The sequence below is a fragment of the Phalacrocorax aristotelis genome, chromosome 24 (assembly GCF_949628215.1).
Source record: "Phalacrocorax aristotelis chromosome 24, bGulAri2.1, whole genome shotgun sequence".
Taxonomy (NCBI): Eukaryota; Metazoa; Chordata; class Aves; order Suliformes; family Phalacrocoracidae; genus Phalacrocorax; species Phalacrocorax aristotelis.
Window position 1 is genome coordinate 6,752,789 of NC_134299.1, and position 20,552 is coordinate 6,773,340.

Below are 20,552 nucleotides of genomic sequence, written 5' to 3' on the forward strand. Positions count from 1 at the left end.
GTTCGTGCATTGGGATGAATGCTGATATCCTGGCACTGCTGCCTCTGTCCCACTAAACCACCCCGTCTGTCCAGCTGCACCAGATGTGATTGTTATACCTTAAAACTGCTCAAAAGGGGGGTTGAATTTGGTAAGAGCTAAACCTTAAAGAAACCATGCTTTGCAGAAATGATTGATTTCCACAGCAACGTGGGTTGCATGTTTTGGGGGAGGGGGGCTTCCTGCAGGCAGGGAGCGATGCTTATCTCTGCCTCAGGGTTAGGAACAGCCCCAAACCCCTGCCCGAGCTCTCATCACCGGTTTGTCCATCCCCACCGCCAGCCCAAGAGGTTTAAAGCACAAACGTTACCCTTATACGGAGGTGCCGAGGGCTGGCCTGTGCGCCAGGACTTTGAAATCTCACGGCAAACCAGGGATTGCCCCCCTTCTTGTCCTTGGCCCGGGCCAGCCTCGCCTGTGCCGTGGGATGCTTGGCGTTCCTGCGAGCATCCCGGGGCCACCGGCCACCCTCCCCGCGGCCGCCGAGCACCAGCAGAGCTGGCAGCTGGATTGGCTGTGGTGGCCGAACCTTTCCTTTTTAGGCTGCGCGCCTGCTCTCCAGCTCCGGGGCTTTGCCGCTGCGGTCCCAGCTTCAAACTGGCCGGGCCGTCCCGGCTAGCTGTGGTGCTGTGGGTGGGGTCCGTTTGGGGGTCCTGCAGGGATGGGGAGCTTGGAGCTGACCTGCCTGTCCCTGAGCAAACGCCAGGGATAGGAAAGCAATGTGACTTGGTGCTGCAGAGCGGGGTCTCGGGTTGATACCCCGTGGTTTGCACCAGCCCAGCGTTCGGAGGTCTCTGTGGCTTTGGGTACAGTCTCCCCCCCCACCCTGAGGTGGGAGGGGGTCCTGCCACCAGCTCCGTGCAGCCCCCCGGTATGGCCATGCCTCCTCTGTGCGGGGCTCTCCCAGCACGGGAATGGGCTGCTGCCTCCATCCACCCCGCCCCCCCACGTTTTTTTTTTCCCTGCTCTCTGCTGGGTTTGGGGTTAATTGTTTTGGGGGTTTTTTTCAGCATGTCATATATGGCAACCTTTTGCCTCGGTGACCTCATGTTTGGCAGTGGACTGAGGGAACCAGGCTGGGATGCGAGGCGGCAGCAGGTCCCCGGGGCTCGGCGCGTGCGGTGGGGACACCGACAAGTGCACGGCCAGGGGACCCAGGGACAAATCCAGCCCCCGCATGCTGAGGTTTTCCTGGAGGACAGGGGATAACTGTGGTAGAGCCACTGACTGGGGACGTTGTTGGAGGTGCGAGTGGGCTGGCGGTGCCGGGAAGACGCCGTGTCCCTGTTGTGTTCCACGGGTGACAGCCTGGAGTCTGCTCCCTCTCTCCAGGGCTGGGGGGAACACCAGGACTCTTGGGTCCCTTCTAGTGGTGGTGGGACCCTGCAGCTCTTGGTCCTCATTCTTGCACCAGTGCTTTGATGCCCCTGCCCTGAGCACAGCTCAGGACCCCACAAAGCAAAGCAGGAGGCAGCTCAGCACCCCGTGCCTCAGTTTCTCCCTCTGCAACCTGAGTCCCCGTAGCTCTGGGTGGTGGCTCCAGGGCACCTCTCCTGCCTCCGCCCTGCCCTGGGTGCTCAGGGAGAGTCCCCAGTGCAGGACCATTGCCCTTAAAAAGGCAGCCGGGAGTTTGGCAGCCGCTGGTTGGCCTCCGCGAGGGCCGCAGGCTGCCGAGGCTCTGCTCACCTCCTGCCAAGGCTGCATCCACAGGGCTGGGGGTGGCTCTGGCCCCCCCCCCGTGCTGCATCCGGGCAGGGGCGCCAGGGGACAACACCCGCATCACCCCTTGGTGGGTCTGGGCTCATTTTGCCTCCAAAATCCTCTTGGGGAGAGAGTGAGAGCTGGGTGCTCCCATGACACAGGGCTTGGCCTTGGACCCACCAGTCGCAGCCCTGCTTAAGCCGAGGATTTGGGGGATGAAGGGCATTGGGGCACCAAAAGCCCAAAAATGGGGGCAGAGAGAGAGCAAACCCCAGGGAGAGACATCCCAAAGGTGCCAGATGCCAGGGACACGGCGGGGACTGAGGCTGGGAGGAAATGATGCACCAACCCAGTGCATTTCTAGTGTCTCAGTGATGCCAAATCCCCATCCCAGCTGCGGGGTGCCCCTCAGAGCAGAGCCCCGGCACCCACCTCCACCCGGGTGGGGTTTCTCCACACTCTCCCCAGGAACTGAGGATGCTTCCACCTCCTTTTTGCCGAGACCGTCACTTATAAGGACTTGTGTCTCACTTGTTTATCGGAGCGGAGCATAAAAGGAACAGACTCACAAATGGGATGTTGCCTCCCAAGCATCCCCGCATACATTTTTCTTACAATAATTAACTGTGCTGGGTCCTACCATCAGTCCAAGGTCAATTTAATGAAATAAAACACCTTATATGGCCATATGGCTAACACACCATCATTTAGCCTATTTAGGGTCTTTGTTTAGAGAGGATCCGCCTCTGAGGTTTCACGGGCTCGCTGGTATTTATACCAAAGGCGCATCGGGACTCGGTCCCAGAGGAAAGGAGCTCTCGCGTCCACAGTGAGTACTGCCCAGCCCTGGTTTCCCTTTTGCTTGCAGGAGAACGAGAAGGAAAAACACCCCAGGGGGGGTTTTGGGGTGCCCCAGCATTTATGGGGTGGCCCCAACGCGCTTTGCGTGGCACGGGGGGGGTGCCAACCCTGGCACGACCCCGCAGGCGGGGGCTTTTGTGGAGGCGACGAGAGCTGGGCTGTGGCCAAAGCGGGTTGCGCTTTTCCAGAAATCCCTGATATTTTGGTTTGGTTTTTTTTCTTTTTTGGCTTCTGCAAGGTTTTTGCCTGCTTCACTCCAGATTTGGGAGTGTAGCCACCGCCGGAGGGGGGCACCCCCTGGGAAGGGCTATTTTTTTTCCCATTTTGGGAAAGGATGTGAGGGCAGAGCAGCCAAGGGGCTGCCGAGACAGGACCAGATGAGGGGGCATTGCCTACCTTCCCCCTGCCCGCTTGGGGGACATCAGCCGGGGACAGTGCAGGCAAGAGGCTTTGGCACCCATTTCGGGCACCGGCTGGCGAAGGATGGCGAAGCAGCATTGGCATGGAGCAGCACCCATGGAGAACGGGCATCACCCCGCTCCCAGCATCGCCGTACCGGGGCCGGAGCCAGCAGCCGCCCCTCGGCACAGCCCACGGAGGATTTTGCAGGGCTGCACATCCCCAAGGACTCCGACCCTTCCAACACCCAAAGCCGGACGCGGTGGCGCGGCGTAACCCTCTCCCCCACCCACTCTTTAATGCTGTTTTCCCCCCTCAACCCAGCTTTTCCCCCAGGTCCCCCTGATCGCCAGCCGCTCCCAGCCCCACCATGTGCGAGGAGGAGACCACCGCCCTGGTCTGCGACAACGGCTCTGGCCTCTGCAAAGCCGGCTTTGCCGGTGATGATGCCCCCCGCGCCGTCTTCCCGTCCATCGTGGGGCGGCCCCGGCACCAGGTGGGTACCGGGGGTGGGGGGGGGCAAGCGGCAGCCCCCCACCCTGCTTTAATCACCAAAATGATGCTAACGAGGCCATCTCTCTCACCTGCCTTAGGGTGTCATGGTAGGCATGGGGCAGAAAGACAGCTACGTGGGTGACGAGGCGCAGAGCAAGAGGGGTATCCTCACGCTCAAGTACCCCATCGAGCACGGCATCATCACCAACTGGGATGACATGGAGAAGGTGAGACCCCCCCCGGGCCACCCCAGGCCAGGGAGCAGGTACTGGCCCCGGCTTCAGCTTGGGGTAAGACCCCAATTCTCCTTTGCCCGCCTTAGATCTGGCACCACTCCTTCTACAACGAGCTGCGCGTGGCCCCCGAGGAGCACCCGACCCTGCTCACCGAGGCACCCCTCAACCCCAAGGCCAACCGGGAGAAGATGACCCAGGTAAGGTGCTGCAGGACCTCCGGGGATGGGGATGGACCCTCCAAAACCAGGGGAGGGGCTGGAGGATTTTGGGGTTTAGTGAGCCAGGAGGGGCCAGCGTGGGGGGGGAGGTGCGGGCGGTGGGGTGAAGCTTGGTGCTTTAGTAAGGTCAGAGCCCTTGGCGGCGTGCTCACGTGGAGCCACGGGTTTCTCCGCAGCGCGTGGAGCTGCAGGGTTTGCCATGCAATGCGCTGACCCACGTTGTTTTTCCATGCAATGCACAGAGCCACGTGATTTGCTGTGCAATGCAGCGACTCCCGTTTCCTTGCGATGCATTGACCCGTGGTTTTCCCTGCAACGCACTGACCCACGTGTTTTTCAGCGCGACGCAGCGATCCGTGTGTTGTTCTGTGCGATGCATTGATCCGCCTATTTTTCCATGCAATGCAACAATCCACCTATTTTTCCGTGCAATGCAACGATCCGTGTGTTTTTCCGTGCAACACAATGACCCCATCTCTCCAGGAAGGCACAGCCCCTGTGGGTTGGGGTGGGATGCCACGGGGGCCCCCCGCGTTCACCCCTAATCCTCTGCCCTTCTCACCCTCCCTCCCAGATCATGTTTGAAACCTTTAACGTCCCTGCCATGTACGTCGCCATCCAAGCTGTCCTCTCCCTCTACGCCTCTGGCCGCACAACCGGTGAGTAGGACATGCAGCATCCAGCGCCCGGGGACCATCCATGGTGGGGAAGGGATCAAGCCAGCTTTAAGGCCCCTCCCTCACCTTCCTCCCCCCTTCCCAGGCATCGTCCTTGACTCCGGGGATGGCGTCACCCACAACGTGCCCATCTACGAGGGCTACGCTCTGCCCCACGCCATCATGCGTCTCGACTTGGCCGGCCGCGACCTCACTGACTACCTCATGAAGATCCTTACGGAGAGGGGCTACTCCTTCGTCACCACCGGTACAGGGCTGGGGAGGGGGGTACGGGGTGACAGGGGATCCCACGGTGCTGCCACGGCACCGGGGTGAGCCTTTTTGCCATTGTCTCCCATAGCCGAGCGGGAAATTGTGCGTGACATCAAGGAGAAGCTCTGCTATGTGGCCCTCGACTTCGAGAATGAGATGGCCACGGCTGCCTCCTCCTCCTCACTGGAGAAGAGCTATGAGCTCCCTGACGGGCAGGTCATCACCATCGGGAACGAGCGTTTCCGCTGCCCTGAGACTCTCTTCCAACCTTCCTTCATTGGTGAGCCCACCCCGAATTGTCCTGGCTCTCCCTTAGGTGGTTGCCCCCCACACCCACCACCAGGCAAACAGCTCCCATGGGTGTCCCGCAGAGGTGTATCAGGGGTCCCCGAAACACTTTGCACCCCAAATAGAGGGGACAAACCCATGGGTGACCCCATGGCTCTTTTGGGGAGCCCTGAGGAGGCACGGGTTGGGGTCAGGGTGCTGACAGCCCCCTTCCACCCCAGGCATGGAGTCAGCCGGTATCCACGAGACAACCTACAACTCCATTATGAAGTGCGATATCGACATCCGCAAGGACCTCTACGCCAACAATGTGTTGTCTGGCGGCACCACCATGTACCCCGGCATCGCCGACCGTATGCAGAAGGAAATCACGGCGCTGGCTCCCAGCACTATGAAGATCAAAGTAGGTGGTGGTGGGAAAGCCATGGCCACCAGCACCCCAAATCCTCTCCTGGTGCCGGTTTTGGGGGGTGTGTTTGTCAAGGGGTTCATCCTAATGGCTCCTGTCTCGGCAGATCATCGCCCCACCAGAGCGGAAGTACTCGGTGTGGATCGGCGGCTCCATCCTGGCGTCCCTCTCCACCTTCCAGCAGATGTGGATCAGCAAACCTGAGTACGACGAGGCTGGACCTTCCATCGTCCACCGAAAATGCTTCTAAGCCCCCTCCCCACCCCGCGGTGGCCCCCCGGACCTGGGCTGGGGCCCCCCGCTCCTCCTCGGTCCCTGCTGCTCCTCCCCGCCGCCCACTGTGCATTAAAACCTTTTCTCCAGGCTCTGCCCCTTTTCCAGGAGATTTTGGGGTGTTGGGGGGTGGGAGGGCTTGGGGGGAGGGTTAAGGATAATGGGGGGAGGAGTGGGGGAGCCCCAACCTCATGTTGGTGCTCCTGATGTCATGCTGATGCCCTCAACGCTGCCCCTTGATGCCCTCAACACCATGTTGATGGCCTTGACCCCTTGTTATGGCCCCCAACCCCATGCTGATGCCTCCAACCCCATGTCGATGCCCTTGACCCCGTGTCGGTGCCCTTGACCCCGTGTCGGTGCCTCCAGTGTCACACGGATGCCCCCGGCCCCATGTGGATGCCCCTGACCCCTCATCCGTACCCCCGACCCCATGCTGGTGCCCCGCCCTGTCCCCGCTCCAGCGCTGCTGGGACAGCCTGTGGGCGGAGTTACATTTGCATAAATTACCATACCACCCCCAGCGCTGCGCGTGCTTCAGCGACCGTCCCCCTCCCCCGCCTCCCGTCCCTACTGCCGCGCCTTCCCGCGTGTTGACGTCACGGAGCGGCAGCGCGCGCGCCGCTCATTACCATGTAATTAGCATATGACGCGGGAAGGCGGAAGCGGTGGAGGGATGGGGCGGAGCGGGGCCGTCCTGCGCCTGGCCCTGGAGGGGAACATCGGTACCGGGGGTGGGGGGCGGCGGATAACGGGGGTGCCCGGGGTGACAAGGGGAGGGTCGGTGTCCTTTGGGGTGGGGGGGGCAAGTAGGGGGGGGGCTGTGCCTGGGGAAGAGGCTGGGGGGGGGGCAGGAGGATTTGAGGTGCGATAGAGGTGGGGGGATTTGGCGTGCTTGGGCGGGCGCAGCCTGAAGCCTCTCGGGGTGCAATTTAATGTCTGTAATTAATTATTCTTGCTGCCCGGCTTGTGGGGGGGGCACTCACAAAACCTGCGTTACCCGCTGGCAGCAGCTGGGACGGGGTGGGGGGGCCACCCAGGCTCACCCGCGCTGCCCCCCGCTCCCCGCAGCCGTGGGGAAATCGACCTTCCTGAAGCTGCTGGGTGCCACCTTCCCCGAGTGGCACTTGGTGACCGAGCCTGTGGCGCAATGGCGAAAGGTGCCGGCGGGCAACACGGCGGAGGTAACAGTGGCTACCGGCTGCGTCGCGGCACCATTGGGCACCACGCCACGGTGGGACGGCCTCATCCCCTGTCTCTTCCTTCGTAGGCGTCCGTGGGCTCCACCAACCTTCTCCAGATGATGTACCAGGAGCCAGCCCGCTGGTCCTACACCTTCCAGACCTTCTCCTGCCTCAGCCGGCTGAAGGCGATGCTGGAGCCCCCGCCCGAGCAGCTCCCCGGGATCCCCCACCCTGTGCGGGTCTTCGAGCGCTCCATCTACAGCGACAGGTACCTGCCGCCCCCAAATTAAAATAGGAAAGAAGAGGGATGAAAGGATTAAATGGGATAACGAGCATCCCCATGGCCTGGTTGTATCCCCTGGGACCCCCGGTGCAAGCAGAGCCCACGGCTGTGCCCAGCGGAGCCTGGAGCGATGCTTAATTATAGAAACGTGCTTGTTAAAGAATTTGGAACTTTGTTGTACCCCAAATAATTTTTGCTTGCGGCTGCCCCATCCTCATCCATGTCAGGTGGCAGCTTGGAATCCCTCGGGTGATGGATGGGCTGGGTAGCAGTGAGCCGTGCCGGGTGGCTGCGTGTCCCCCAACATCGCTCAGACCAAAATTAAGGATTTCCGCCTTAATTAAAGACCTGCAGTTCTTGGTTGGTGCAACAAAGGAGAAAAAAATGGCCATGAAGCCACCGGTGCGTGGGGATGGCTTGGAGGACCCGATGCTGGTGGTGCCTGCTGCCCTGTCCCCTCTCTCCGTCCCTTTCCAGGTACGTCTTTGCCAAGAATCTCTTTGAGGCCGGGCACCTGCAGCCGCTGGAGTGGGCCATTTACCAGGACTGGCACGGCTTCCTCCTGCAGCAGCTGGGGGCCCGCGCCGCCCTCCATGGCTTCCTCTACCTGCGGGCGTCGCCGCAGGTGGGTGCCGGCAAGAGCCCCCGTGTTCAGTGTGGAGTGGGATGTGGCAGGTGTTTGGTTTGGCTCTTGAGCCCAGCGAGCTTCTGGAATTGCCAGAATGTTGGGTTTTAACCTGAAATTGCTGGCCTGGAGGAGCGGAGCCTGCTCCCACTCCCATGGGAATGTCAGAGGGAGTTTTGCTATGGGTCCTAGAGTGCATTATGGGGAGGGGGGGGGCTGCAGCATCTCCCAGGGATGCCCAATGCCTGGCTGCAGTCCCTGCTCCGGGGCTCCTTTGCCAGACGCTGGCACGCCATTAGCCTCCCGTCTCCCCCTGCACCCTGTTAGCCTCCCGTCAGCCCCCCATCTCTCCCGTCACCCCCCCATCTCTCCCGCATCCCGTTAACCTCCTGTCTCCTGTGTGGGCACAGACGTGCCTGGAGCGGCTGCGGCGGAGGGCGAGGAGCGAGGAGGGGGGGATCCAGCTGGAGTACCTGCAGCAGCTCCATGCCCAGCACGAGCACTGGCTGGTGGAGAAGACCACGGAGTGAGTCTGAATCCATCCCTGCTGTGCTTTCCCCCTCCCCGCCCCCGGCACCCAGGCCAGCTATGGTTTTTGGGTGATGCCCCTGATTGGGGGGTTTATTTGGTGTAATCCCTTCTCTCCCTCCCTTCTTCAGGGTCCACTTTGCGGGCATGAAGCACGTGCCCGTCCTGCTGCTGGATGTGGACAAGGACTTCGAGCATGATGTGGCCATGCAGGACGTCCTCATGGCACAGGTGGGCACGGCCGAGGTGGCACAGCTCGGTGGCATCCTGCTGCCAGGAGCACCGGCACCGTGGTTGGAGTGGTGCTGATCTCTGAGTCTCCACCTCATCTTCATTTTCCCATGGAAAATAAATAATTTCTACATCCTTGGTCCAAGCTGGTTTAAACCTGCACCATCCTAGTGCCGCACTCTCAGTCAGCTTCTCCTTGCAGGTGGAGGCTTTTGCAACAGCACTACGAGCCGAAGCTTTGCTGTCGCACCCCGGCCCTCGCTGAGCGGTGGCGGCAGCATCCCTGCTCACCGGGACCTGCACCGCGCGGCGGAGCCACGAACCAGGCATCGCCGCTGTGAGATCCCGACACCAAGAACAAGGGACGAGTCCTGGTCCCCAACTGTCCCCCTCAGCCCTTTTATTTTGGGCGAGGGATGTATTTAAGGCACTGATAGCACGGGGTGGTTTTAAGGCAACTAATTGGAGGCGCAGCGGTGTGATGAGCTGTGTGGTGGCGTGGTGTGCTCCCCGCGGGCTTGGGGGCCCAGGTCGCCTCCGCAACCCCTCCCCGTCTGTAGGCCTCCCCAGCCGGGGATGTCAGAGCCAAGGATACTCTGTACGGTGGATTTAATGGTTAAATTCCAATGGAAAATCATCATGGCTTGTGTTTGAGTTACGCCAACCCCCATATTTTATTATTTTAAATATGTAATTTTTTCCCTTAAATTAAAAAGAAAAGTGAGATCGAGCTCTTCTGGGTCTTGAGCTGTGGCCGGGGGGAGCATGGAGTCGGGGGGGGGCCTCCAGCGCGTGCTGTCCCGTGGAGGGATGTTGTTCCTCCCATTTTGGGGTGTTTGTGGCGGGGGGAGTGGGGGTGACCCCGTGGAGGTGGGGGCGGGGGGCAGCCCACCCAGGCTGGGCTGGGTTTGGGGGAAAACCACCAGCATTTGGCACATGCTGGGTGGTTTTGGCTGGGGGGGTGGGGTGGGGGGTGGCTCTTTAGAGGGACTCCTTGGTGATGGGGGGATTCCCCCCAGGGTGGAGGTGGGGCGGGGATGGCGGCCCGGCCCCCCTGTGCCTTCAGGGGTGGCTGCGCGGGGTGTGCGACCCTACATAAACACGGGCGGGGCGGGGCCGGCAGGGGGCGGGGCTGAGCACGTGTAAGGGGCACCTGCCCGGGAGGTACCGGGGGGGCAGCGTGGGGGGTGTGGGGCGGGGAGGGAGGACTGGGGGGACTATGGGGCAGGGATTGGGGGGGCTATGGAGTAGGGTCTCGGGGGGAGGCACAGGAGCCGGGCTGCCACCCTCGGTGGTTTCTCCAGCGACCCCACAATAACAACAGCGCAGGATCTGCACGGACCCACCAGCGACCCTACAGTAACAACAGAGCGGGGACGCTGACATGGAGCCAGGTCCGACGACCCTACAATAACAACCTGGTATGGACCCACAGCTGACAACCCTACAATAACAACCCCCTGCACCCCCTCATCCAACGACCCTACAATAACAACCCCCTGCACCCCCTCATCCAACGACCCTACAATAACAACCCGCTGCACCCCCACATCCAACGACCCTACAATAACAACCCCCTGCACCCCCACATCCAACGACCCTGCAATAACAACCCCCTGCACCCCCTCATCCAACGACCCTGCAATAACAACCCCCTGCACCCCCTCATCCAACGACCCTACAATAACAACCCGCTGCACCCCCACATCCAACGACCCTACAATAACAACCCCCTGCACCCCCACATCCAACGACCCTGCAATAACAACCCCCTGCACCCCCTCATCCAACGACCCTGCAATAACAACCCCCTGCACCCCCTCATCCAACGACCCTGCAATAACAACCCCCTGCACCCCCACATCCAACGACCCGACAATAACAACCCCCTGCACCCCCACATCCAACGACCCTACAATAACAACCCCCTGCACCCCCTCATCCAACGACCCTGCAATAACAACCCCCTGCACCCCCACATCCAACGACCCTACAATAACAACCCCGTGCACCCCCACATCCAACGACCCGACAATAACAACCCCGTGCACCCCCACATCCAACGACCCGACAATAACAACCCCCTGCACCCCCTCATCCAACGACCCTGCAATAACAACCCCCTGCACCCCCTCATCCAACGACCCTACAATAACAACCCCCTGCACCCCCTCATCCAACGACCCTACAATAACAACCCCCTGCACCCCCACATCCAACGACCCTACAATAACAACCTGCTGCACCCCCACATGCAACGACCCGACAATAACAACCCCACAACTCCCTTCCCCGACTCAGAGCCCCCCCCGCCCCCGCTTCCCCCAAAACCCTCCACCACCACCGGGGTGCAGCGCACCCCCGCCCCATAACGCCAGAGGGGTTGCTTGCTGCAGAGCATTGTGGGGGGTGGCGCAGGGCGCTGGCCTCGAGCCCCCCGGCCGGCCGGCGGGTCCCCCTGAGCGGGTGCTGCAGAACAAAGGAAGCACCAGCAGCAGCAGCAGCAGCAGCAACAACGTGCGGCTCCGCTGCGACACCCACTCGGGGCTGGGGGGGACGATATTTGCCACCGCATTTCAACCCCGCTTTTTCTTCCCCCCAACGCCCCACGCCACCGTGCATGCACTTAGCTCCGGGGCGAACCCACCTGGCCCCCCGTTTCCAAGGGGGTGCCGTACCCCTTTTTTCCGGTAATGCTCTTTATATCTAAATGGGGGGGGGGGGGGGGGGGCGGAAAGTTGCCGGCGTGCAGCTGAAGTTGTGCGGCGGCGGGGTGAAGTTGTGTGAAGCTGCGGCTTTTTAAGGGAAAAAGAAAAATAAAAAGCAAAATGGGGTTGGAAAAAAAAACTAAGGGAAGAGGATAAGGGGGAGGCAGCAGCACCCCGTTTTGGTGGGAGTTTGGGGGAAGGAGGGGTGGGGAGTCAGCGGGGCCGCCCCCGGGGTGGAAACGGCGTGGAAATTAAAAGTCGGGGCGACTCACGTCAGCCGGGTACTTCACTTGGCTTCGTCTGTGTCCCCACAGAAGTCACCAGCGTCCCCACGGTGGGGGGGACGGTGACGGCGTTATGTCCCTCTCGCCGGGCGCCCGGTTCGTCCGCCAGCCCAGCCCAGCTGCCGGTTCTCCCTGCTCCCCCCGAGCAGGGGGGAGCCCTGAAATCTAACGTTCGCCTCAGGAGTGAGATGGAGAGGTGCGAGGGGCTTCGCCGGGAGGTGAGTGCTCCCCCAGCCCCCCCAAACCCATCCGTGTGTGTGTGTGTGTGTGTGTCCCCTTCCCAGGTCACCTTCACCTTTTTGGGGTGATTTGTGGCCTCTTTGGGTCGGTTGTAACGTCACTGTAACTTGTCAGGGAGTGTGTTGGGGTGGGCAGGGAAAGCCCGTTCTTGGTTGGTTGATGGTTTTATTTTTTTAAGGGTATTTCCGTGGGAAATGGAACCTTCTGCTGCCTTAAAAGCCTTTTTGATGCCTTAAAACCGCCCCCCAGAATCTCAGCCCGTCCCTGGGGCGTCCCCAAAACGCCGCTGTAGGGTGGGTGGCAGCGGGACACGTGAGACAAAACCCACCTTTGAATTGAATTTCTTGGTATAAAAGAGCAAAATGCCTCATGAAACCCACCAGGGTACTGTTGCGGGGGCAGGGGGGGGTGTGTCCCCAAAAAGAAGGGGGTGTGCGGGGAGAGCAGAGCCATGCCCGCGCGGAGCATTGCCAAGCAAACAAGTCGTGGCGTTTTCTCCACCAAAAATTACAACGCCTTCCTTTGGCACTTCTGGTTTTACCGGCCGGGGCGGTTGTAACCAGGATTTCTAATATCGCTCCCGTCGTGCCCAAGCAGGCAGCGGGATGAGGGGGCTGCTCCGGCTGGGGGGGGTGTCTCCGAAGTGGAGACGTGGGGATGGGGGAACATCTGCTTGGGGTTTATTTTTTTAGGATTTTTGCCTCTTTAAAAAATTGCCCTTGCGTTGCTTTTTTGGGGTATTTGGGTGCGAGCGGCCGCCTCGCGCCTCCGAGCTGCATCCGACAGGTTTTGCCCTTGGGATGGCTGGTGGGGCGATGTGGGGACAGGCGGCTCGGACGGCGCTTGGCACATGGCAGGGCAGGAGGAAGGACTTTGTCCTTGGCAAAGCGCCGGCGAAAACGGCTGACAGTGAGGATTTGAGCCCCGGCACTTTTCTGGGGTGGACGTGCTAAGAAAGATGGCTTATAAAGATGCTGCCGGAGCGGGGGTCGGCAGCGGTGGGATTCCCCTGGGGACCCAAGCGCTGGCAGGTCCCTGCCCACCCTGTGCTGGTCCTGGTGGTGCCAGCGGCCGAGCAAGGGGTGTGCCGCGGTTCTCATGTCCTGGCACCTTTCCCGGGGTGGTTTGGCAGACAAAGCGAGCCAGGGAGCCAGCCCCTTTCCCCGGCACCGGTTCTGCCTGTTCCTCCGGCTTGGCCGGGCCTGGGAAAGCCGGCATCTCCCCTCGCACCTCCGTCGATGGAGCCGCATTTGTGCTGCCTCCCTTGGGGTTTGGTTTCCACACTGGGTGATGTGGCCCCATCCACGAGGGTTTTGGGAGAGGAGGAGGAGGGAACACGCCAGAGGTTGAGGTTTCGCTCCGCTCCCCATCCTGCAGCGCTGCTGGGCCCTCTCCCGCCCTCCCCGGGCGGCTCTCGATGCCTTTGGCATTTGCATAACTAATCAACGTCTTGGGAACCCACTCATTACCACTGCCGCGGCAAAATATACGGCAAAGCCTCGCTCAGCGCCGGGGAGCTGCCAGTTCTGACAAGAGCCACCCAAACCACCCGGCAAAGATCGAGGCTGGTGGAGGGGAGGATGCTCTGACCCATCTTCCCCGGCTTGAGGGGGGACAAACCTTAAATAAACCCCAGCAGGAACAGCTATGCCAGGACCCCAAAACTCCTTTGCCAGGTGGTGGCAGGATGTGATGCAGCACAAAGTGTCCCCGGCACATCCCCAGCGTATCCCCGGCGGTGGGAAATGAAAGCCCCTAACTGAATTTGGCAGGCTGTCTCGGTGCCAAATGCTGGAGATTAGGGATAATCTCATTTAAAGCATTACTAATAAAAAGTTACTAAATTTGTCCATCTCGAGGGGTTTCCCTGGTGCATTGGGGTAGGTTTTTCCGTCGCTGGCGTGAAATTGCCCCAAAATGGGGCTGGCATCTCCAAAAAAAGCATCAGGGTGATGGATGAGATGAAGGACTGGCTTGGGGTTTTCCTTCGTTGTCGGCCGGCGCATCGCAGTGTCACCCGCCGGACTGTCACCCGCCTGCCGGGGCGATGGCCTCGGTTAATCCGGAGCGATGCTCGCTGTTACCATGCCTCTGCTGAAAATATTTCAGGTCTTGCCTGTGATATTAACAGCTTGGGAGCAAATTGCCAGGTGGATGCCGGTGGACGCGCTGCCCTGTCCGGCCAGAGGAGGAGGAGGATGGGAGGAAGGAGGCGTCTGCGTTAATTAAATCCCACCCCTCAAATGTTTTTTGCAGAGACCTGTTGCGTGGCGGTGCCGCGCTTGGCCGGGCAAAGGGAGTTTGCAGCCCATCGTGCAAGAATGGAAATTGGGAAACCAGGGGAAACCCAGTTCCCAGCACCACTTTATCCTATTTATTCCCGTGGGAGTTGCGTTGCTTGGAGCAAAGGTCGGATCCCGGCAGGCTCCGGCTTGGCCTTGCAATAGGGCTTTCGGCTCACGCGTGGCTTTTTGGGGAAGAGACAAGCTCAAGCAAGTAGCGCAGGGATGGGGATATCGGGTCCGTCGTTGCATTTTCCGCTGGGACGCAGCATCTGGTTTCTCCATCCCTCCTGGCATTGCACGGGTCCGGGGCTCCTTGGGTCAGTCCTGCTGCAAATCCCTTTGGAAAACAGTTTTCACTGGGATGCTCCTGGGAAAGTGTTGGGACCTTTGAGTTTGTAGAAGTTTTCCTGGTGATTTGGCTGCGACTAGGCTTGGAAAGCTCCAAACCTGGAGCTTCCCAGGAGCATCACCTCTAAGCCCCAGATGGGGGAGGCTTTGAGGGAATTAGTTGTCCCGCTCCCCTTTTTCCTCCCCCCACCCCAAATACACGCGTACATCCTGCTGAGCCCTGCCAGCTCCCAACTGGGGCTGGAAAAGCTGGAGCTGATCCCATCAGGGCTGTTTTAAGGACTCCAGCCCTGGCTTAACCCTTTCGCCGGCCCATTCCCACCCCTTTTCCCATGGGAAAATGCCCCCCCCTTTCTCTTCTGGGGCCTGCATTTTGGGGAGAAGGGGGCAGCAGGGTGACGCGGGGGTTCTTGTGCGGGATTTAAGCCTCGCAAAGCTCTGATGCTGCCAAATTAACAACGTTCCCAAATTAATGAGGGCCCCAAATTGTTGAGGGCACTGGGGGTTTAATGGCAGGAAAATATTTTTTTGGGGGGGCAAAGCGTGGTTTTGGGGATCCTCTGGCTGCTGAAGGGGGTCCGGCCCCTGCGTGCTGCTGCTCCCACTCACCAGCGTGGGCTGCTGCCTCAGTTTCCCGGGGGGGTGGGAACAGGACCGGGGTTTGAGGGTCCTGTTACCCAATTTTTTGGGGGTGGGGGGGTCGCGGCGTGGGGAGGAGGCGCCTCCCCTGCGAGTCCGTGTCGCCGTGTCCGTGTCCCCGTGTGTCGCGTCCCCCCCCCCCGCCGCCCCCGCTCCTGCGCAGCGGCCGGGACCGGCCCTGGCGGGGGGGAGCGGGCGGGCGGTGTCGCGCTGCGTGGGGGGGGTTACGCGTGGGGTGGGGGGGGAGCTGCGCGTAGGGGGAAGGAGGAGGAGGACGAGGAGGAGGACGAGGAGGAGGAGGAGGGGGGGAAGAAGAGATGCGCCGGTCAAACACCCCCCCGGCTGCAGCAGGGCGGCGGTGAGGGAGCGCGGAGGAGAGGGAGACAAGATGGCTTCCTCCTGAGGGCCGGATCCGTGCCGGGGCCCGGCGGGGGCTGCCAGGGGGCAGCGGCGGGGGGAGCGGCGAGGTAAGTACCCCCCCTCCCCAAAATACCCCCCCTGCATCCCCCCCCCCCCGCACCCCCCTTGCTTCCCCCCGGCATCCCACCCGTGCATCTCCCCCCACGGACATGCAACCCCGGGGGGGCGAACTGGGGGGGGGTGGTGGTGGTGGTGAGGAAGGGGTGAAACCGTGTCCGTGTGTCCGTCCGTCTGCCCCCCCCCCCCGCCCCGCGGTGTTTGCGCGTGTTCGGGCTCCGCGGGCGCGGGTGAGGAGCGGCGGGCGCGGAGGCGCGGCGGGGCCGGGAGGACAAAGCGGCGGGGCCGGGGGGGGGGACACGCACCGCCCGGCGGGCCCCGGCGCTGCCCGCGGGGCCCAGCTTTCCAGCTTTACCCATTTCCCCTCTTTTTAGCCCTTTTCTTCCTCACCAGCACCTGGGGGGGGGGCAGCTGGAGGCTGACAATAAGCCCTAACGCGACACCCCCCACCCCCCCCCCCGCCCGCATCTTTATCACCCCGTTGCTTTTCAGCTTTTTTACAAAATTATTATTTTTATTAATCCCCTCCCTCCATCCCCTAAATGTGCTGAGCTCAGAGGTACGGCGGGTGATGCTAACAAGGGCGATGAGGCTCCCCTGGCGTGACGTCACCCTGACGTAACCCGGCCGCTGGCAGCTGTCATCCCTCGCCATGACGAGGACATGGGGTCCGGTGAGGTCGGCCCCCCGCTTTTCGTCATGCCAGGAATAACGGGGGCAGGATGGAAGTGGGGAGAAAAGGCGGCTTGTCCTCCTCGGGGGGGGTCTCATTCGCCATCCGAGACGGTGATTTGGGTTATCCCTGTGCCAAGAGCGGCGTGTTTTGGCGGTGGGCACGATCCGACTGGCTGCGGATGCTGGTGGCACCAGGGGACATCGCCGAGGTCAGGGAAAGCCTGCCGAAACGCGTGGCCGCCCCAAAGTTTTGAGTCTGCGGCGAGCGGCTTCGGCACCACGTGTTTTCGAGGGATGGGGATGCTTCTGATCTCGCACCCGGGATGCGCCGGCGCGTGCACCCGCCTGCCCGCCAACGCCGGAGCCGCCTCCGGATCCGCAGATGCTTTGCAAAATAAGATCCCTTCATAGATGCCGGGGTGCTGGGGACTGCGGGGTGCTGGGATGCAGTGAGCGCCGGTGCGGCCCCCAGGTTGCATCATGCTGGGGAGGGATGGGCAGCGCCGGAGCAGAGTCCTTGCAGGTTGTTGCAGTGGCCCCATAAACAAGCCCTGCTCTTGGCCTTTGGCACCTAATTAGCTGTGACGAGGTTTGTTTTTTGGATTACCGACCTGGACCCTTTATCGCAGGTAATTAAGGGGAGAGGCGGTTCAGAGGAGGAGCAGATGGGACCTCGGGAAACCAAAATGCGTTGACCCCCCTACTTTGGCCTTTTCTGGTGGGGCATTGCTGGCTCTGCTGGGAACGGGGGTGGCGAAGCGGTGGTGCGGTGCCTCTGGGACGCGCGGTTGTGCTGCGGGTCTGTGTCCCAAAAAGCCTTTCCTGGTGCGCCCCTGGCGCTGGCACACTGGGAGCGAGCTGTCCACGTAGCATGGGGTCCCCGGTTCCCTGTCTGCATGTGCTGGGGTCCCCAGTCCCTGTCCCCACAGCGTCAGGGCCCTCTGTCCCCTGCCCACCTGTGCTGGGGTCCCTGGTCCCCATCTCTATGGCACTGTGCATGTGCTGGTGTCCCAGTCCCTGTCCCTGTGGTACTGGGATATTCGGCTTCCTGCCTGTGTGTGCCAGGGTCCCTGGTCCCCACCCCCGCAGCATCAGGGTCTCTGGGCCCCTGCCTGCATGTGCTGGGGTCTCTGGTCCCCATCCATGTGGCACTGGGGTCCTCAGTCCCCTGCTTATGAGTGCCAGGGTCCCCTGTCCCTATGGCATTGTGTGTCCTGGCTCCATAGCATCGGGGTTCCCGACCCCCCACCTACGTGTGTCGGAGTTCCCCAGTCCCCATCCCCACTGCATCAGGGTCCTTGGTCCCCTGCTCATGTGCGCCAGTGTCCCCATCCCTATGGCAGTGGTGTCCCTTGTCCCCTGCCTGTGCATGCCAGCGTCCCTGCTCCTTGTTTCTGCAGCGTTAGGGTCCCTGCTCCCCTCCCTGCATGTGCAGGGGTCCCTGGTCCCTGTCCCCATGCCATCAGGGTCCCCAGGCCCCTACCTGCATGTGCTGGCCTCCCTTGTCCTTGTCCCTATGCCATTGGGGTCCTTGGCCCCCTGCCTGCATGTGCCCCGGTCCCCGTTCTATGGCAATGGGGTCCCCATACCCTGCCCGCGCGTGCCGGGGTCCCCGCTGTGTCTCCCACTCCATGTGCACGCAGGGACCCTTTCTAACAGAATGGCAGCGAAGGGGCCAGCATCGAAGCCCACCGTCGCCGTCCCCTCGCTGTCCCCACCGCTGCTCGGGGTGCGGGCTGGGACGGGAGCGATGCACCCCAAACCCAGCCCTCCTGGGGACTGGTCCCCCCTCTCCCCTCCTCTGCCAGCTCTTTAATCTCGCTGCTTTGAGCTTGGTGCAAGAGGGTGCCAGACCATTTTTGAGGATGAAAGAGCTTTTTTTTTATCTCCCCCCTCCCCGGGCCGGCATCCAAGGGGAGATGAAATGAAACGGGAAGAGGCTGGAGGTGAAACAGCTGTGATCAGCTCTGTCCCCGCTCCACATCTGCCCGCCACTCTGCTGCCAGCCCCACAAACCGAGCTCAACCCCAATTTTCTCCTCTCTCCTGGGGCCAAAACCCCCTTTTCCCCGGAGCTGGGATGCTCAGCGGTGGTGGGACAGGGCTGGCAGCGCGCAGGCAGCAGGGATTTGCAGGCAGGGTTCTGCCGGCTTGTCAGAGGGAGTCGTGTCGCGGGGACAATGCGGCGTGTTTGTTTGCTACAGCTAAAATGGCAGTTCTTAAGGGGAAAAAAAAAAAGAAAGAGAGAAGTGCTTCTGCACATCCAGTCACCGCATCTTTTGATTAAATGAGATTTTGCTGTCGAACGGGGGAGCTGGGGACCATGAGCTCCCGAGCCTGCAATTTCTATCACAGCCAAATGAGGGGGAAAAAAAAACCCACAAACCCGAACCACCCCAAGCCCTGAAAATGCTGTAAAAAAAAAAAAAATAATGGATTGGAGCAAGTTGTAATTGCTGCAGTCATCAGCGCGGCGGCTGGGGGATGCTGGTGGCACAGCCCCGGTCACCACAGCACCCCACTTCCCAGCCTGGCCGAAACGGGTGGAGGAGCAGCCCGGGGGCTGCGGCCTGTTGCAAATGCGGTGCTGGAAGGCGATGGGGTGCAGAAGGGGGATGAGCAGCAACACGGCGAAGGGCTTTAAAGACCCTGAGCCTCTTAGAAACCCCAGTTGGTGTTGCTGCATCTAAAGCTGTTGCATCTAACACTGTTGCATTTAAAGCCTTTGCATTTAAACCCTTGCACTTAACGCCGTTACATTTAAAGCCCCTGCATTTAAAGCCGCACCAATTAAAACCATCGCAACGCAAGCCCTTGCAGCAGGGCCGACTTCTCCCACCCGTGCCGGGTGCCCCGCCAAGCCTTCCCCGGTCGGGATGCTGGCACGAAGGCAGCCGCTGCCTGTCCCTTGCCCGTCCCCGTGCTCCTCGCCTGCAGCCGCTGGCAGCCGGTGCTGCCGACCGGAGCACGCTGCCTGCCCGCACATGGCTTTTTTTAGGTTTACAAACATGACGGCCCCGTGCACGCGCCGCTTCCCCCCCCCCTCCTTCCCCGTGAGTCATCAACCCCGTCACCGGGCCGGGGAAGCCGGAGGCGGCGTCGGCACATCCCGCACGGTGCTGATGACCCCAGCGGGGGGAAAAAAAGCGAAATTAGATATTTTTTTTTCCCCTTTTTTTATCGTTCCCGTTCGTCTTTAGGCGAGTGAGATGTGGAGGATGCAGGTGGCGACTGTGGCGGCCGTCCCGGCTCACGGGCAGGCCGTGATGGGGTGTTTTCAGAGAGGACTGTGGCACCGGTTGGAGGGTGGGAGAGCTGGAATGCTGCTGGCTTCTTCACCCAGCCAGCGGCCACGTTTCGGTAGCCTTGGATTCAAGGCGATGCTGATCGACATGGTTTTGGTGATGGGTGAGGTTTCGGGGGGGGAAAAAGCCAGTGAGACCCCAAAATGTAGGCAGAGGTGCTGGCAAAAGCCTTGCCGTGTGGCTCCCTAGGGCCCAGCAGTGCCGGTGCCGCGTTTGCTGGTGAGCGTGGAGGTGCCGAAGCCCCCGCGGCTGAGCTCATCGCGGAGCCGGTTGGCGTCAGGGCTGAGGTGGCTGCGGTGACTCAGCAGCGCCGGTGCTGACTCAGCAGCTCCGGCTCCGGGGAGGCAGCCGGGATGGAGGGGCTTTAAATTTTGGGGGAGCAAAAGGGGTTTTTTTGTTGTACAGCGTGCTGCAAAATGGTTTTGCCAGTGCCAAGCTGGTGTCCGTGCTGCCAGCACGTGTTTTCCACCCCATGCGTCTTCCTCCAGCTGTCAGAAAAGGGATTTCATCCAGAGGGGTCGTGTCTCCCACTTGCCATGAGATGCTTTTCCCCATGGGGGACAGGTCGTGGTGGTGAAACCAGCTCCGGGTTTGGCAGAGCCGGCGTTTTCCCTACTCCCAGACGGGGCAGGGCTGGGCTCCCACTCGTCTCCCGCCTCCTGCCCGCCGGCCATCGCACCACCGACTTGTCCGCGCTTGCCGGGCGGGAGGGCGGCGGCACACATGGTTCTCCTCCTCCTCTGCTGGAAGGTCGGGCTGTGTGGCACGGCGGCGGTGGTGCAAGGAGCCCCACGGCTGGGGACGACGGCCGCGGCATCCTCCAGGTACAACGGGACAGGGATGGGCTGGAGGGGAGCCGAGCACCCAGGGTGCTGGGGGGCACATCCCCAACT

The 20,552-nt window shown here is 61.4% G+C and overlaps 3 protein-coding genes across 11 annotated transcripts in view; all 3 read left to right on the forward strand.

The window, feature by feature from the left end:
* The first annotated feature begins 2,321 nt into the window (after positions 1-2,321).
* On the forward strand, positions 2,322-5,939 carry ACTG2 (actin gamma 2, smooth muscle). Of its 2 annotated transcripts, none has more exons than XM_075074716.1 (9): positions 2,322-2,569; positions 3,337-3,496; positions 3,594-3,722; positions 3,818-3,928; positions 4,524-4,608; positions 4,712-4,873; positions 4,967-5,158; positions 5,388-5,569; positions 5,682-5,939. In XM_075074716.1, the coding sequence occupies exons 2-9, from the start codon at positions 3,371-3,373 to the stop codon at positions 5,823-5,825; spliced, it is 1,131 nt and encodes a 376-aa protein (XP_074930817.1). In that variant the 5' UTR covers positions 2,322-2,569; positions 3,337-3,370; the 3' UTR covers positions 5,826-5,939. The 2 variants fall into 2 exon arrangements, with proteins under 2 accessions (XP_074930817.1, XP_074930816.1); XM_075074715.1 differs by having other exon boundaries at positions 2,333-2,569; positions 3,325-3,496.
* Positions 5,940-6,471: 532 nt separating this feature from the next.
* DGUOK (deoxyguanosine kinase) lies at positions 6,472-9,429 on the forward strand. Of its 3 annotated transcripts, none has more exons than XM_075074721.1 (7): positions 6,472-6,573; positions 6,920-7,032; positions 7,119-7,300; positions 7,662-7,792; positions 8,351-8,466; positions 8,600-8,699; positions 8,902-9,429. In XM_075074721.1, exons 1-6 carry the CDS (start codon positions 6,495-6,497, stop codon positions 8,666-8,668), a joined length of 690 nt encoding a protein of 229 aa, XP_074930822.1. In that variant the 5' UTR covers positions 6,472-6,494; the 3' UTR covers positions 8,669-8,699; positions 8,902-9,429. The 3 variants fall into 3 exon arrangements, with proteins under 3 accessions (XP_074930822.1, XP_074930821.1, XP_074930823.1); XM_075074720.1 differs by lacking the exon at positions 7,662-7,792 and adding an exon at positions 7,793-7,940 and having other exon boundaries at positions 6,473-6,573; XM_075074722.1 differs by lacking the exons at positions 6,920-7,032; positions 7,662-7,792 and adding an exon at positions 7,793-7,940 and having other exon boundaries at positions 6,523-6,573.
* A 517-nt stretch (positions 9,430-9,946) lies between these two features.
* The window catches only part of TET3 (tet methylcytosine dioxygenase 3), a 32,827-nt gene continuing 22,221 nt past the window's right edge, over positions 9,947-20,552 (forward strand). For 2 of the 6 annotated variants that reach the window (XR_012657395.1, XM_075074634.1), the window contains exons 1-2: positions 9,947-10,120; positions 11,722-11,909. Coding sequence is in view for 3 of the 6 variants with exons in the window: in XM_075074634.1 (XP_074930735.1) it covers positions 11,880-11,909 (30 nt within the window). In the remaining 3 variants the exon portion in view is untranslated. Of the gene's footprint in view, positions 10,121-11,708; positions 11,910-14,345; positions 14,428-15,468; positions 15,671-16,138; positions 20,484-20,552 lie in introns of those variants that run through there. The other 4 variants (XM_075074635.1, XM_075074638.1, XM_075074636.1 and 1 more) reach the window with 4 other exon arrangements.

What these genes read in the sequence shown, in the direction of transcription:
- DGUOK (XM_075074720.1), top strand. Translation starts at nt 6,495, where the DNA reads ATGACGCGGGAAGGCGGAAGCGGTGGAGGGATGGGGCGGAGCGGGGCC. An exon ending in ACCTGCGGGCGTCGCCGCAG is followed by an intron (nt 7,941 to 8,350) that starts GTGGGTGCCGGC and finishes GTGTGGGCACAG; the next exon opens with ACGTGCCTGGAGCGGCTGCG. An exon ending in CTGGTGGAGAAGACCACGGA is followed by an intron (nt 8,467 to 8,599) that starts GTGAGTCTGAAT and finishes TCCCTTCTTCAG; the next exon opens with GGTCCACTTTGCGGGCATGA.
- ACTG2 (XM_075074716.1), top strand. Translation starts at nt 3,371, where the DNA reads ATGTGCGAGGAGGAGACCACCGCCCTGGTCTGCGACAACGGCTCTGGC. An exon ending in ACCGGGAGAAGATGACCCAG is followed by an intron (nt 3,929 to 4,523) that starts GTAAGGTGCTGC and finishes CCTCCCTCCCAG; the next exon opens with ATCATGTTTGAAACCTTTAA. An exon ending in CCAGCACTATGAAGATCAAA is followed by an intron (nt 5,570 to 5,681) that starts GTAGGTGGTGGT and finishes CTGTCTCGGCAG; the next exon opens with ATCATCGCCCCACCAGAGCG.